Source organism: Chiloscyllium plagiosum, chromosome 51 (assembly GCF_004010195.1).
Source record: "Chiloscyllium plagiosum isolate BGI_BamShark_2017 chromosome 51, ASM401019v2, whole genome shotgun sequence".
NCBI lineage: Eukaryota > Metazoa > Chordata > Chondrichthyes > Orectolobiformes > Hemiscylliidae > Chiloscyllium > Chiloscyllium plagiosum.
Window position 1 is genome coordinate 1,961,351 of NC_057760.1, and position 17,353 is coordinate 1,978,703.

Here is a 17,353-nt window from a genome sequence, read left to right on the forward strand (position 1 = left end):
TCAACTCGCTTAGTGGGCCATTGCATGCGACTTTGATAGCTCATGAAGGAGAGAGTGAAGGTTAACTGGGATTTAGCACTGCAGGATTCTGGTCAGGAGAATTAAAAATAAGGATCTGCAGAGATTTGGACAGCACAGTCTTGGCTGGGATGAGGCCAGCTTTAATTACATGCCATGGAGGGGGGTGAGGAGCAAGTAAAAGAAATCACCCTTTGTCCCTCGCCATTGCTGACAGGCAGTATACATTTTGTGAAAAAGCCCAGTCATGCAGCAAGGAATCTTTCCCTTCAGGTTGGTGTACTTTGCTGAATTATACGCCAGATCTTTGCTTACTGGGATTATTTCCCAGCACCTCCCCAACCATGCAACCTCTACTACATCGACAAGGACAGCGACAGCAAGTGCCTCACCTGAGGCAGGCAACAGTCCCAAAGGGCTGTTTCGTCACTGTCACTAAATGAAGTGCCTCAAATTCACAGAAACATTAAAAAAAGGAGCAAGAGTAGGCCATTCGGCCCTTCAATTCTGCTCCAGCATTCATTGATGATCATCCAACTCAATATCTGTTCCTGCTTCTCCCCCAACCCTGTATCCACTGATCTCTTTAGCTCCAAGTGCTTATGCCACTCTTTCTTGAAATCATACAATGTTTTGGCATAGATTGCTTTCTGTGCCAGTGAATTCCACAGGTTCCTCACTCTCTGGGTGAAGAAAATGTCCCTCCTCTCAATTCTAAATGGTTTACCCCATATCCTTAAACCATGTCTCCCAATTCTGGACTCACCCACCATTGGGAACATCCAGTCTGCCTAGACCTGTTAGAATTTTATTTCTAGGAGATCTCCAGTGAATATAGTCCTAATCGATCCAATTCCTCTTCCTACGTCTGTCCTGCCATGCCAGGGATCAGTCTGGGAAACCTTCGCTGCACACCTTCCATTGCCAGAACATCTTTCCTCAGATCTGGAGAACAGAACTGCACACAATATTCCACGTGTGATCTCACCAAGGCCCAGTGTATTTGCAGCAAGACATCCCTGCTCCTGTATTCGAATCCTCTCGCGATGAAGGGTGGTACCCCCTGCTACAGCTACATGCTTACTTTCAGTGACTGAAACAAGGGGACCCAGTTCTCACTGCACATTCCCCTCTACCGATTTATAGCCAATAATCCGCGTTCCTGGTTTTGCTTTCTAAAAGGATAACTCCCATTCATCCACATTATACTGCATCTGCCCACTCAGCTTGTCAAAATTGCACTGAGGTGACTCTGCATCCTCCTCACAGCTTCCCGTCCCACCCAACTTTGAGTCATCTGCAAATTGATACATTACATTCAGTTCCCTCATTCAGATCATTAGTATGTATTATGAATAGTAAGGGGTCTTAGCACTGATCCCTGCGGTATCCCACCATCATTACCCAAGTTTCAGAAGAAGACCCATTTACTCTTGTTCTTTGTTTTCCATTTGCCAACCAGTTTTCTATCCATCAATCCCACCAGTCAATCTCACACACTTCAATCGTACACACTTGGCTCTTATGTTGAAAGCCTTTTAAAAGTCTGCATAGACCACATCCACTGGCTCCCCCTCACCAACTCTGCAAGTTATGTCCTCAAAGAGTTCCAACAGATTCACCAAGCATGTTTGCTCTTCTGTAAATCCATGCTACTCCGTCCAATCATGTCACTAGTTTCTAAATGCTCAGCTATTCATTGTTTTATAATGAACTCTAGCAATTTCTCCACTACTGACATCAGACTAACTGATCTATAATTCTTGGTTTCTCTTTACCTCCCTTTTTCAATATAGTGGGGGACACATTTTCTAAGACCTCCAGCCCTTCCTTTTCTGTAATATGAACTGTTTCAAATGTTCAATATTTAGTTCTTGAGCTCTCTAGTCTCCCTTTCTTTCTCCACAGTAAAAACTGACTTGAAATATTTATTTAAGATCTGCCCCATCTCCTGAGGTTCAACACAAAGATGACCTCTTTGATCTTTAAGGGACCTTACTCTCTCTCGAGTAGCTCTTTTACTCTTAAAGCACTTGAAGAATCGTTTTGAATTATCCTTAACCTTATTTGCCAAGGCTATCTCATATCCCCTTCTTTGCCTTCCTGATCTCCCTGTTAAGAACGCCGCAACACTTTATACTGTTCAGGAGATTCATTTGAATTCAACTGTTTATATCCAATATATGATTCTTTTTTATTCTTGACTAGCAGCTAAATATCTGCATTCATCCTCAATGAACAATAAATGCTAGCCTAGCCAGCAAGATCCATACACAATGAATGAATAAAAAGAATTAAAGTCAGCCAGATGTTCCATCATTGCACGTGAATCTAATTTTCTGTTTAATGCTATTCCTGAGCTCACCTCCACCATATGAGGATATGATTTTTTTCTCGAGTCTTTCTCGGCTTTAACATACAAATTCCACAGCATCAGAGCTAATATCCTTCTTTACTGTTGCATTAATCCCCTAGAGATGCAACTCGACCACCATTCCGTTTTAGTCAGTCCTTCCTAAAAACTGAATACCCTGGATGTTCAGTTCTCATCCCTGGTCACCTTGCAGCCACGTCTCCGTAATCCCTATTATAATCATACCTATTTTCATCTAAATGCATGATTAATTCTACTACTTTATTGTGAATTCGTTGTGCATTAAGACACAAAGCCTTAAAGCTTGCCGTTTTAACATCGCTTGTCCCGCTTCCATTTTTTTTATTTTTCCACGGTGTGTGTTTAATCCTGCCCCTTGATTTCTCTGCTGGGCCATGAGCCTGATCCTGTCCTCATCCTTATTGTTCCCATACGTATGCACGTACTCTCAAATGAGAGATGCTGCACAATGAGCTGGGACAGAACAGAGTATGAGCAATGGTAAGACGTGAAAACATCATTCCATCCATCCAACTCCTACCACTCAATTGCAGGACCCTAATCATCACAGTCATTATGTTCACGGTCCCACATGAATCACAGCAGTCCCTTCTATTGGCAAAAACAAAAACTCAAAACACTAGAAAAACTCAGCAGCTCTGGCAGCGTCTGCGGAAACAAAGTTAACATGTTGAGCCCGATATCAACTTTCCGTCAGAAAATGTTATAGCAGTAGAAAGGAGAAATTGGGTCTACTCTGCCAACAAGATACAAAATCAAAATACACAGTCGACACGCAGGGAGGGGAGGCTAAGCCTCTTTTGCTAGTGGTTTGTAGTTCTCCAATCAACCGAGTACAGACCTGCAATTAAAATTGTGATCTTCCTTGTTTGTGTAGCGAAGTATCATTGCAAACAAGCCCACTGCCTGCTAAGGTTAAACCTCTCAGTTCTTCTCCCTGTCTCTAGAAACCCCTTTACCTTATGAAGCACCTCCGGGAGATGATTTCTGCATGACAATCATTAACGGTTTCCCCTTTAAGGCTGAGCTCCTCTCCTTTAACACATCGGTTACCTGTAGGAAAGCAGGAGAAAGTGTATCAGCACAGTCTCAGCAAACCCTAACATTTCAACAGTATACCCTTGAAGGTTCTACCAAGAGACTGATTCGATTGAACTCAAACTGATAAAAATGCATCAGTCATTATGTTTTCTCATCCTCGGGTCACACAGCAATGGCATCAACTGTGACCATGTTAAATAGCCACAACCAGAGTAAGTGCCAAAAACAATCTCCACTCTTAGAATCAGTGAAAATTTATTAAACTTTATTTCTTTTGTTTTAAAGATGCTCCCTATGCATTCTTTATTGCTTTCTCCTGATGCTCTGACATTTTGCCAAAGTAAAGTTAATCAGACTTTCCCTTACCTGACTAAAGCACTATCCTTCATGACTCAACAGGCTATTTGACTACGGAACTTACAACAGACAGGATACGGTCATCCACACACAACCTTGCGAGCAGAAGTCACTGGACAGGAGCCCTGACAGATTTCCGTTTGCTCGCTCAAACATGGGGGCTAAGGAAACATTAATCAGGATTGAGAACCCTGGGTGATTCCAACCCCCAAACACCACACACAAAACACTCTCTCTCTCTCTCTCTCAAACATAGAGTTACTGGGCAGTGATCAGGATCAGGAACCCTGGCTGATTTCTCTCTCTTGCTGTGGTCACAGATATCACAATAAACCTGGTTTCTCCCCAGCCTCTCTTTCAAAGTCACATGCTGTAACTGAAGTGTCCCCAAAACATTCATTTGGCTGGGATCGGTTAAGTTGGTGCAGATTACAAATGTGGTCTCAGCAACCTCATGAACATTTCAACTGATTCTTCCACAGTAGTTCAGATTGGTTGAGGACTCACGTTGAAAACATTACTTCCCATGCTCCTTCCCAATAGAAGAACCTGTTTCACTGCCCATCTATATAATCTAAGAATTGGGGACATATGACAGTGAGCTGGGCTTGATCACTCCCCCAAAGACTGCTCTAGCAGTCCTCATGAAATTGCAGTCCAGAGAAAGGTTACAGTAAATAAAAGCTAAAATTAAAAGCCTCAAGGAATAGCCTTGTTTTCTGGTCATTTGTAATTCAAAAAATCCTTAATACTTGGGTACAGGCAGTAATACAGTATTGAGCAGGTGTGCATGGGGCTGCTGAACGCACTGGGCCACATGATGCTGTTAGAGCTTACAGTGCAAAACCGGCTAAATCCATTTCACATTAAATTATTATTTACACTCCACAGATTACGGAAATGATTTGTCACTTAAAAGCACAAAATTTAAACAAAAACAACTTTGACTGTTCCGGTACAAGAGGCATTCTTAAAGGACTGGCTAGTATTTATATTTGGATTCACTTCACCCTCCCAGACCTCAACATTTCTGGCTTTGCTAACAGGTTCCTTGCAATAAATCAACTCTAAACTCTTGAGTTTTGCTCCTGTACAAGTTAATACCACAAGGTTGAAGAATGGAGGTGATGGAGCAGATGACCCATAGCCTGTGCAACGTGGAAAGCAAAACTTGGCACGACATAGGGTCGGGCAGAAAAAACAAAGAGAAGATGATAAGAGAGGGGCAGTCTGGAGATACTCGTCACAAGCAACTTGTGATGTGTATCTTCAATAGTTAAAACATTTGGTGTGTTGCTAATTGTACAGATGCAATATTTAACTTGCTTGAACCTCCAATGCATTTGGTTAGCCAAAGTAACTCCAATGCTTTAATCCTAATTCAGCACTCTTTGCATCATTTATCTCCTGAAGAAATGAGAGACAAAGAGTGATATTTTTTCACAAGGGTTCTAATTGTGATTAGTTTTCAGAAACCTGCAACTTAACACTGTTTCTGCCTCTCATTTTACTGCTAAGGCTTGGGGGACACCAGTGAGCCTGAAATATCTTACAAAGATGGTTAGACTCATGACGAAAGGACAAATCAAGCAAGGCAGCACTGTTAACACTCCAAGGTGGGCTTTCAAAAGAAGTCATACAGCTGGTAAAACACCCACCCAAATTCATTGCAACTGGAAACCTGGGAGACATAGGAACAGGAGTACACAATTCGGGCCTTCGAGCCTACTCTGCCATTCGATAAAATTTAAAAAAAAACAACTTTGACTGTTCCTGTACAAGAGGCATTCTTAAAGGACTGGCTAGTATTTATATTTGGATTCACTTCACCCTCCCAGACCTCAACATTTCTGGCTTTGCCAATAGATTCCTTGTAATAAATCAATGCTAAACTCTTTTGAGTTTTGCTGATCATTCTATTCAGTCCCCTGTTCCCACTTGCTCCCATTACTCTTTTGTTCCCTTTTGCCCTGAGAACTATATCCAACTCCTTCCTGTAAACACTCAATGGCCTCAACCACTTTCTGTGGCAGAGAATTCCACGGGCAATTTCTATACAGCCCTCAATAATCTTGCCAGAAAGTGGAGAAGCCAGGCTACTCTTTCTGACCGTACCACAAACAGGGAATGCATGGAGAAGGATATAGGAAAACATTTTGGAAGTGGAATCTGAGATGTGTGAATGGAACAATTTAGAGGGAGATTTAATCTTTATCTAGCCTACATTATACTGCGTTTAGGGAGTGTCAAGGACAACGTAGGCAGCGTTTTACATTCAGTTTCAATGCCCTGTCCTGGAAGAGCTGATGCTTAAAACTGAAAGTAATCTAACATCCAGCACCAAAACTCCATCCTTTTGCAGAGAGGTAAGCAGAAATTGAAGGTTACAAAGAATGGTAGGTTTAGAAGGGACCTTGATCATAACACAAAAAAATGTACATCTTACTTTCTCTCACAGTTTGTTTAAGATTGATGTTTCTACTTATAGTTATTTTAAAAGCAAAAAAAGTCTATTGTGCAGCAAGCTGTCAGCTGCCTCAACAATCTTCTCAAAAAGAATGTGAAACAAGCAGACACCAAACGCATGTATAAGTATTGCACTAACCTCTAGGGTCCTCATTTATCAAACCATGTAGGCTACAAAACTCCCTACCTGAAGGTGAATTGTTTTCAGATTTATGTAGTTGGACACAAGCCTCTTTAAAAAAAATTACATTAGATACAGCAAATACACAGAACAAACTGAGTAACAAGCCAAGTTATTGAAGGAATTCAGCCCATCATGCCTGTGCCGATTTTACCAGCAGAGTCAAAAACCAATCCTCACTGCTCTGCTTTTCTTCCTATCCCTGTATCTTTCTCCTTTTCAATTATGCATTCAATTTTTCATTACCTCTGCCACTGGCAGAAACAGTTTCACCCTGGTTTATAAAATATATTGTAAGAATTAATTGATGGTTCCAGCAAAATTTGGCACAGAATGATACAGTCCACACCAGAACCGATGGTTTTTAAGTAAAGGTTAGTATCTGGATCTTGGGGTTTCCTTCAAGGACCCATTAACACTGGGAGATGGGACAAACTGCTTCAGGGGTTTGGGTTCTCAGCTGCCACGGTGGAATTTGTCACAGTTCACACAATGGGAGCAGAGTTTTCAGAGCAAGTTGTTGGATGTGGAATGGCTCAAAGCCATTCTGAACAGAGGTGGAAGCTCTTAAAAAGATTTTTTTTTTTGCCATTCCCCCAGCTGTGTTGTTATGAAGCAGGAAAATGTCTGCAGGACGAGCTGAATAATTGTAAGAACATGAAGTTAAAACAGTGTGGCAAGGATAGGCATTCCACCAAGTGGCCTCTTCACTTCTTAAGAGATACAATGGCAGCTGCTTCTCTCTTTTAATAAAGTACATCACACTCTAACAGAAACCAAAAGAACTGCAGATGCAGCAAATTAGAAACAAAAAAAACCAGAAGCTGTTGGAAAAGCTCAGTATGTCTGGCAGCACCTGTGAAGAGAAATCAGAGTTAGCGTTTCAGGTCCGGTGACCCTACCTCAGAACTGTGGTTAATTATGATTTCTCTTCACAGATGCTGAGCTTTTTCAGCTACTTCTGTTTTGCTTCATGCTCAAACAGACCTGTGTTTAGAAACTTCTGCACATTTTCCCCCCCTCACTTTTAATGAGGATTTAAAATTAATGACATCTCGTCACTGACCTTACAACCAGAAGGAATAGTTTCTCCCTACTTCTTTTAAGACACTTCATAACTTTAACAGCTTCAATTTAACCTAATATTGCCTTCTCTGCTTTGGGAGAAATAATCTCACGATCATAAGTTTTTCTTGGAACTACAATTCTCACACCTCTGGCACCAGCCTGGTCAATCTAATCTGTATGTTTTGATGGCCCTTTATCTGATGTTGAGTTCAAAACGGAGACCTTGTTTCGTATAAATCTATAATCATTTTTTTCCACCCTTGCACTCTATCAGGACATTTTAAAGAGGGAGAGATTTCAAAAAAGCTGGTCATATGTTTTTGTGAGACTTGTTACCACACAGAGTGGTGTGGCGAGGTAACACATTTAGGTACGAAGAACGTGGAAGTCACTTTGAACTCAGAAGGTGCAAGTCTAGGGCGGAGTGGACAAAGAAAGGGATTACAGAGAACAAACACATCAATCACTACAATAGCACACCTCAGGTTAGCATGGCTAAGCATTTGTTTTGACTTCTGCAAGGACAGAACTGAAAAGGAAGTTATGCTGAACCTATATCAAACCCTAGTTGGAGTGTTTCGTGCAGTTCTGGATACACAGACACAGGGAAGGGTGAAGAGAAGATTACAAGGACAATTCCAAGGACGTGAGAGTATACGTATCTGGGAAGGACTTACTGGGTGAGCCTCTTTCCTGCTGAAAGAAAGTCAAAGGGGGACCTAGTGGAGATCTTTAAAGTGATGGAAGGTTTCAATACAGTGGGTACACACAGCATAAAGCACAGAGCAGCATAAATCATACAGCAGCATAAACACAGGCTATTGAAATAAGACACAAAGAAACCTAATGTGGCATTCAGAAGAAATTCATTTACCCAGAGGGTGGTAAGAACTTGGAACTCACTAGCACAGGGAGTGGTTGAAGTGAATCCAAATAGATGAATTTCGGGACAAGGGACAAGCTATAGGAAAGATGTTGCTGGGGTTGAGCTATAGGGAGAGGCTGAATAGGCTGGGGCTGCTTTCCATAGACCACTGGAGGATGAGAAGTGACCTTATTCAGGTTTATAAAATCATGAGGGGCATGGACAGGGTGAATAGTCAAGGTCTTTTCCCCTGTTTCTTTTAGGGGGAAGGGGTAGACTCCAAAATTTAGAGGGGGCATAGGTTTAAGGTGAGAAGGAAAAAACTTATAAGGGACCTGAGGGGCAAATTTTTCACACTGAGGGTGGTGTGAGCTGCCAGAAGTGATGGAGGCTGGTACAATTACCACATTTAAAAGACATCTGGATGGGTACATGTATAGGAAGGGTTTAGAGGGATATGGGCCGGGTGCTGGCAAATGGGACTAGATTAATTTAGGATATCTGGTCAGCATGGATGAGTAGGACCGAAGGGTTTGCTTCCGTGCTGTACATCTCTCTGACTCTAAGCACAGGGAGAAGAGTGGTTAAGGTAGTAGATCCAGAGGAAAAAAGATGAGAGAAGGCTTGAGTGGGAGATATAACCTGACAAAGTTGTTGGGTCAAAGAGTGTTTTTCTGTGCCATTGATCCTATACAATGTTATCAATTGCAAAAGGTTAGTATGCAGATATAGCTAGTAATTCGGAAAAGTGAATATGGTTTTCAGTTCCCCTCACAATAATAACAACAAAGTAGGGAGGTTATCTTTCAGTTATAGATGAAGCTACATCTGAAGTACTGCACATGGTTTGGTCTCCTTATTTAATTAAGGACATAAACACGAAGGAAGGAGCTTAGACTAATACCTGGAATGGCCAGGTTGTGTTATGAGGAAAAGGTGGACAGACTAGGCTTGTATCCGCCAGAGTTTGCAAGACTGAGCAGCGACATGGCTGAAAGAAAGATCCTGAGGGGCTTTGACAACGTGGACATGGAAAATAAAGGTTTCCTCCTTCGGGTGAATCCAAGGCCATTTAAGATAAAACTGAAGCAAATGTTTACTTGCTGAGAGAGTAGCAAGTCTTTGGGACTCTGTCCTTAAAAAGGCAGTGGGATTCAATTTCTTTCTCTAAATATTCCCGAAGACAGAGGTGGTTAGCCTCTTCCTAAGCAAAAGGGGACGGAAGATTAATGGAGTGTGGGTGGGTGGGGGTGGGGGTGGGGGTTGGAAGAGAGACAGGAATGTAGAGTTGTCAACTGAAGGTCAGCCATGTTGTTGTTAAATACCAGAGCAAACTGGAATGGCCTGATCCTGCTCCAAAATTGTATGTTTGCAATCCTGTGGGAAGCTCCATGCGGTAGGCCCTCATGATTGGCTATAGCAGGCGCACAGCCACCCCAACCCCGTGATGCGTACCTGTGCCCAGGCTGACGGTGGTCCCCAGATCATCATCGCCTTTTTTCATGATGATGGCTGCCAGGATCTTTCGACCCAGCAAACTGTGCTGGATCCGTGCAGTCAAATTGTTGAAGCACTGGTGGCTGAGCATGGCAATCTGATCATGCATTGTACCCCCGGACACAGGCAGCTGCAGAAACAAGAGAGAGAGAGACAGAGACAGAGAGAGAGAGAATTACTCAGCGGTGGGAGCAGGAGACTGCTGAGATTAAGCACAGCTCATCTCTTCACAGGCAATTTAACCCTCAGTTACATTATCAGCAAATATTGTTCCTTTGTTGCTTACTGTACTGCAACGTGGCACCATTTCCACTGACACAGCCCATCGCCTCCACACGGTACCCCAGTTACCATGGCAGCAAAGACAAACTATACTTTGCAAAACAACTCCACTCAGCAGCCAAACATTTCCCACGTTACGAGGTTGAACTCGCTCGCCCGCCCACAGTTTTCCCTCTATTCAGCTGAGGCTGCTGACTCAGGCCAGAGTGCAGCTTTTATTCACAGTTCATTCTCGGGATGTGGGTGTTGCTGGGAAGGCTGACATTTATTGCTCATGCCTTTGAGGTGCTGGTGGCAAGCCAACTTCTTGAACTCCTTGCAACCCACACCACAGGTGCTCCCACATCGATGGCAGTCAGGAATTTTGACCCAAAACATCCTAACAGGAATGGCTAGGTCAGGGCGATGTGTTTGGCATGGGAGGTAAATCTGGAGGTGATGGCGTCCCTGTTACTCCTGCCTTTTGAGGTGGTGGTGGATGGATGGGTGGGTGGTTTTGGGAGGTAAAAGGAGATTGCCCATTCAATTTCTTCCATATTATGTTTAGCAGTTGCAAGACTGCAGCGAGCAGCGTGGGGCACTTCACTGTAGTACACAATGCTAGCCCTGGGCCAGGTTCTCTCTCTTTCTCCCATAAGCATGCAGGAGTATGCCAGATCTGATCAGGAATAGGTAAGCTGCAACCGCTTTTCTCTCTCTCTGGCACAGAGGCTGGATGTATTGAATCTCCAGCTACAGGTCTGCAACCAGTTACACAATTCGACCCCAACATGCTGTGTTAAAGAGTCATACAGCACAGAAACAGATCCTTTGGTCTAACTAGTCCATGCCAACCAAGTTTCCCAAACTAAACTAGTCCCACTTGTCACCTTTTATCCCACATCCCTCTAAACATTTCCTATTCATGAACCTGTCCAAATGTCTTTTAAATGCTGTAACTATACCTGCGTCTACCACTTCCTCTGGCGGTTCACTCCGTATACGCACCACCCTCTGAGAAAAGGTTGCCCCTCAGGTCCCTTTTAAATCTTTCTTTTCTCACCTTAAAAATAAGCCCTCTAGTTTTGAACCCCCCCCACCCTAGGGAAACCACCATTGCTATCCACCTTATTTATGCCCCTCATGATCTCATAAACCTCTCTAAGATCACCCCCTCAACCTCCTATGGTCTAGTGAAAAGGTCCCCGCCCATCCTTATAACTCAAAGCCACCAGTCCTGGCAACATCCTGGATAAATCTTTTCTGAACCCTCTCCAGTTTAATAATATCCTTCCTATGACAAGGCCACCAGAAACTGCACACAGAATTCCAGAAGAGGCCTCAATATCCTGTACAATCTCAACATGACATCCCAACTCCTATACTCAAAAGGTCTCAGCAATAAAGGTAAGCTTGCTAAATATCTTCACCACCCTGATTATTGTGTCACAGCTTTCAAAGAACTATGTACCTGCACTCCGAGGTCTCTTACTTTAGAAGAGCCTACCTCTGAAGGAAACTCTCCGGTCCGAGCTGCCTTCTCACCCTCGCCAATGAGGACACGAAGGGCAGCATCCGCTGCCTCCTGCTTCGCCTGTTTTTTGCTGCTGGAGCTCACTGGAGGGAACCAGCGACCTCCAACCTTCGCCTGGTAGGTAAACCTACACCAAAATAAAAGCAAGAAAAATAATGTTAATCTTTCTTAAGTCAGCACAGAATATTGAGAGTACCATTAAATGATAGCACATGTTTCTCTCCCAGCTTTGTGCTCAAGCATCATCATGACAGGCATTTGCTAACAAGTGGTAACTTGTGCACGAGGTCAACGGGCTAATGGAGGCATGAGTAGGCTCCCTAATCCAGAGCAGGGATGTTAGGCTATAAACTGTATAAAGTCGTGGTTAGGTCACAACCCAAGAATGAGAGTCCAGTTCTGAAATCCACATTATAGCAAGGATGTGATTGCATTGGACAGGGTGCCAAAGAGTTTTACCAAGATGTTGCCTGGGGTTGGAGAGAGATTGAGTAGACTGGGGTTGTTAACCTTGAAGACAGAGGGAGTGTCATAAAATTATATGGGGCATGTATAGGGTAGACAAGAAGGAAGGTTGCTTGTTGTGGAGTGATCAATGAACAGGGGATATAGATTAAAAGTGAGGGGCAGGAGGTTGAGAGGGGAACGAGGAAATGCTTTTTCACTCACAGGGCATTGGGAATCTAGAACTCATTGTCTGTAAGGGTGAGAGGAACAGAAACCGTATAACATTTAAGTAGCATTTAGACATGCACTTGTGATGCCAAGATATACAAGGTTATGGACCTAGTGCTGGGAAATGGGATGACAGTACGCAGGGCTTGTTTTTTGACTGGCACAGCTGTGATGGGCCAAAGAGCCTTTTTCTACGCTATAGACCTCTCTGACTCCGTGATGGCAGGGGTAATTGCGAACCCAATCAAGCACAAAATTGAAAAGCTATGACATCCAGGAAAGACTGACAAGACTGGGTCCTTTTCCCCTAGAAAGGAGAAGATTAAGGAATGATTGGACAGAAAATAAACAGGTTTAACAGGATGAGGGTGAAAAAAAAAGGGTACTTGCACCTGTGACTTAAACCAGAATTGGCGCCACAAGTGTAAGGGGATCACTCATAAATTCAAGTCATTCAGAGAATTCAGGAGTGTTGAGAACATGGAAGGAGTGGTTAAAAGGGAAAACAGATACAATTAAGAGATAGCTACATACATGAATGAGGGGGAAAGGAATGGGAGGTCATGTTAATAGCATCATGAACAAACAGAGAAGGCAGGCTTAGAAACTGCAAATATTACTTGCTTCTTGAAAGCAAAACCTTTCACACAGAGGGCTGCTATGACTTAAAACTCACTGCTTGCAATCAGATTGGTTATAGGAAGCAAAACTGGGGTGTGACATTCGACTGTTTGCTCTTCAAAGAGCCAGAAAAATAGGCTCCTCCTGTGATCCAGGTTTCTGTGACTCCTCCTGACAAAAGCTCAAGACAATATGCTAACAGCAGGAACCTCAACTATGTCAAACAGCGATTTTAAAAGAGCAAAGATCAGATTCTTTTCATCCCTCACACCTTAAGGTTAGTCTCTGTGTCATATTGCTGACATATTTACTGAAATAGGACCAAAACCCTACGTGGTGCACCGTATCAAGCAAACGGTTTGGTCATGAGGCTCATTTAGTAAATGCACACCACTGGATTGGTAAGCTCTCACACTTCAGTACTGTGCAATGCTCTTAAATTTATCACCTTAAAATGCTCCCCTCACAAATAAGCAAACCTGTCGTTGTTTCATTGCAGGTGTTACAAGGTTTAAAAAGCTCTCGCCCAGGCACAATCCAATTTCAGAAGGATGGAATTTATAACTAATTAACGTGTGTTTGTTTAAAAGCAAAAGTCTAGTTCATCAGCACAGAAATTCCACAGGCTGAGAGTCACTTCATTGAAAGTTCAGCGGAAAACTAAAGATCGCTGGCAGAGGAGAGATTTACGAGAATAGCACCCGGGAGGGTAAGATTTCAATCACTATGAAAAGGTTGGAGAAGTTGGGATTGTTTTCAGAGTCAGACAGCACAGAAACAGACCCTTCTGTCCAACGCATCCATGCCGATCAGATTTCTTAAATTAATCGAGCCCTGTGTGCCAGCATTTGGCCCATTGCCCTCTGAACCCTTCCTATTCATTTACCAACCCAGATGCCTTTTAAATGTTGCAACTGTACCTTCGGAACAGAGAAGGTTACAGTGAGATGTAACAGTGGTGTTAAAAAAAACCCTTGTAGAGTCATCAGTGGAGAAACTATTCCCATTGCTGGGAGGATCAGGGGAGACAGATTTCAGATAATGGGCAAAAATCCAGGTTCTGTTGATTTTTTAAAAAAAGATGCATTGAGCTACTATGATTTGGCGTGCTTCGTGCTCCGCCTGAAAGCAGTGGGGGTAGCAATTTCAACAACCACTTTGAAAGAGAGGGAGGTACCAACCTGGGATCATGTGGCGGCCCTGACTGGTCAATCATCTTCAGCTCGGCTGCAAATCCCTTTGAGCGTGCGTATTCCAGGAGCCCTCCAATAGGGTTCTTGTTCAGGTAGGTGATCAGCTCCCCCAGGCCAGCTGCGTGGGCAGCCTCCAGGTCCATCGATGACAGGGATGGAATGGAGCTTTGAGAATTCTCTGTGTTTGTGTCTGAGGGCTAACACAGAGAAAAGAAAGTTACCAGTGACACTGAGTGGAACAGTTCAATAGGAAGAAGGTGGGAGCCTGAAAGATAAACAGAAGCGAATTCTGAGGATCCATGCCTGGAGCATTTCAGTCAAATAAATTTTCGTGGGATTCTCTTTTCAAACAAGACCTTGAAAGTATAACTGAATGAATTGATGGGACCTCAGGTTAACTACAATGTTAACACAGATTATGCTATGGTGCAGCTTGACCTCAACCTCGCAGAGGTGGAATTATTACCGACGCAGCTGATGCACAGTTACGTAGTGCACAGAAAGCTTCGTTGCCCAAGTAAAGGGTTCAGTGAAAGAACAGACCTGCAGGCTGTCCTTCTCCCCAACAGCGGATCAGTGCAGAGTACCAATGTGACGTATTCTCGTACAAGTGATGAAGTAACCACTTTGGAAAAGACAGCACAGGGAAGAAGAATTTCAGAAAAAGGCAGCATGAGGATTACTGAAGGAGAACATTAGCTTCTGGCAATGACCCTTCAGCAGGTCGAATGCCTGAAGCCTCAAGACTGTTTGAAAATCAGCGCGTGACATTGCTTAGTACTACAGCAGCCTCGGGAAATTCTAGGGAGCAAACGGAACATGTGGACTTTACACTGGTCACTTCTGTACTCCATGTACTCCTCTTGGATTTCCCTTAGCACCACACCCACACCATCATCATTGGTGTCAGAATAGTCAACGCTGCAGCCATGTGGGTCCACAGCTTACCTTGGAATGAAAGGGGGGAGAATTTCCCAAGAGATTGACAACAGCCGCCTTTGCCGCTAACATCTTGGCCAGCTTCTTGCTGTTAGCTGTTGCTGTCGGGAAGGTCTCATTGCCCAGCTTAACCATGATGGTGAATCTATAGAGAAGGAGAGCATCAAGACTGGTTACAGAGTGCAGCAAAACAGGTCATACTGGAAACAAATGGCTTATTACAATATACACTCAGGTAGCCTTAATCTATGGGGACCCAAATATCCCTTCAGGATTTACTATAAAGAAATAATTGAGTTTCTCTGAAGGTTAGAATTCACCACTTTAATGTCAGGAGTTAAATTCACACATGTATGTTACTGGGCATGTGATTAACAACTGGTCTGATGCCAAACCAGTTCACTCATCAGCTCCACAGTAATATCAGAATGGTCTCTTTTCCAATGAGCCAGAAGGTTGTGGAACAGTCCCTCTTTGAAGACTCAAACACAAATCCAGACCGACCCTCGTGGTGTGGTATTGAGGGAGTGTTGCACAATTGGATCAAGATTTGGATAAGAATTTAACCAGAGAGCCCATCCAAATTTTTACAAATTTCATTCACAGGAACTGAGTGTTGTTGGGTGGCCAACATTTATTGCCCAGTCTAGTTGGCCTTGAGATGGTGGTGGTAAACTGCCATCTTAGATTAGATTAGATTACATTACAGTGTGGAAACAGGCCCTTCGGCCCAACAAGTCCACACTGACCCGCCGAAGCGTAACCCACCCATACCCCTACATTTACCCCTTACCTAACACTACAGGCAATTTAGCATGGCCAATTCACCTGGGCTGCACATCTTTGGACTGTGGGAGGAAACCGGAGCACCCGGAGGAAACCCACGCAGACACGGGGAGAATGTGCAAACTCCACACAGTCAGTCGCCTGAGGCGGGAATTGAACCTGGGTCTCTGGCGCTGTGAGGCAGCAGTGCTAACCACTGTGCCACCGTGCCGCCCACATCTTGAACCACTGCAGTTAATGCTGTGGGTAGAGATTTCAAGATTTTGACCCATTGTCAGTGAAGGAAGGGTGAAATATTTCCAAGGATGATAAGCAGCTTGGAGAAGAATTTGAAGACAGTGATGTTACCATGCACCTGCTGCCCTAGTTCCTAGAGATGAAAACAGCTTGGAAGGTGCTGTCCAAGGAGCCTTGGTGAGTTTCTGCAGTGCATCTTGATGATGGTACACACTGCTGTTAGACAGTATTGATGTGGGGGAAGTGCATGTTTGTGGATGTGGCGTCAATCAAGTGGCTGCTTGTCCTGACGGTGTCAAGTTTCTGGAGTGCGGTTGGCACTGCCCCCATCCAGGCAAGTGGGAAGCATTCTACCACCCTCCTGACTTGTACCTTGTTAATGGTGGACAAGCTTTGTGGAGTCAGGGGCGAGTTACTTGCTGCAGGATGACCTGCTGCTGTAGCCTCTTGTATTTATGGCTAGTCCAGTTCAGTTTCTGATCAATGGTGATCTCTAGGATGTTGACAGTTGGCAATACCACTGCTGAACCCCATTGAATGTCAAGGGTTGATTATGAGATTCTCTCTCTTGTTGGAGATGGTCAATAATGTCTCACAGATCCAAGCAATGTTACTTGCCATTTTTCAGACAAGCCTGGATATCGTCCAGGTCTTGCTATATTTGGACATGGCTGATTCAAAATCTGAGGAGTAATGTGCAATCATTGGTGAACATTTCTACCTCCAACCATGCTTGCTAACCACCTGACGCCTGGAGGAAGAATGTCTCATCTTATGCCTTGGGAACCACATGGCATCAATGTGGATTTCAACAGTTCCCTCTTTTGCCACCGCTCCCCCCGCCCCACCTTATCCCAGAACCAACCTTCCAACTCAGCACCGCCCTCATGACCTGTCCATTTTCTTTCCCATCTATCTGCTCCACCCTCCTCTCTGACCTATCTCCATCTATTTTGAAAAACACACGAGTGCCTTTTCAGAATCTTTAAGTCGCTCATCGACGACATGTACTCTCTGACATTACCACGGGCCAGGGTCCGGGTCGTACTGGTGTTAAATGAGGCTCGAAATAAGATGTAATATATCAGTCTGGTGTCATAACTGATCTTGGTTTTGCTCTTTACTTATTAATTTTTTTTGGTGGGCTTGGCCGGACCTCGTCTCTGGCCAGGGCCGGTCTGTGGTATTCTGCTCACTAATTACTACAACTTGTCAGTGA

The 17,353-nt window shown here is 43.8% G+C and overlaps 1 protein-coding gene across 3 annotated transcripts in view; it reads right to left on the reverse strand.

The window, feature by feature from the left end:
• The window catches only part of adar (adenosine deaminase RNA specific), a 92,992-nt gene that overhangs the window by 16,276 nt on the left and 59,363 nt on the right, over positions 1–17,353 (reverse strand). For all 3 annotated transcript variants that reach the window (XM_043684003.1, XM_043684002.1, XM_043684001.1), the window contains exons 5-9: positions 15,121–15,256; positions 14,161–14,369; positions 11,657–11,810; positions 9,847–10,018; positions 3,373–3,466 (exon numbers count right to left, since the gene is read on the reverse strand). In XM_043684003.1, the coding sequence (XP_043539938.1) occupies positions 3,373–3,466; positions 9,847–10,018; positions 11,657–11,810; positions 14,161–14,369; positions 15,121–15,256 (765 nt within the window). The remainder of the gene's footprint in view (positions 1–3,372; positions 3,467–9,846; positions 10,019–11,656; positions 11,811–14,160; positions 14,370–15,120; positions 15,257–17,353) is intronic.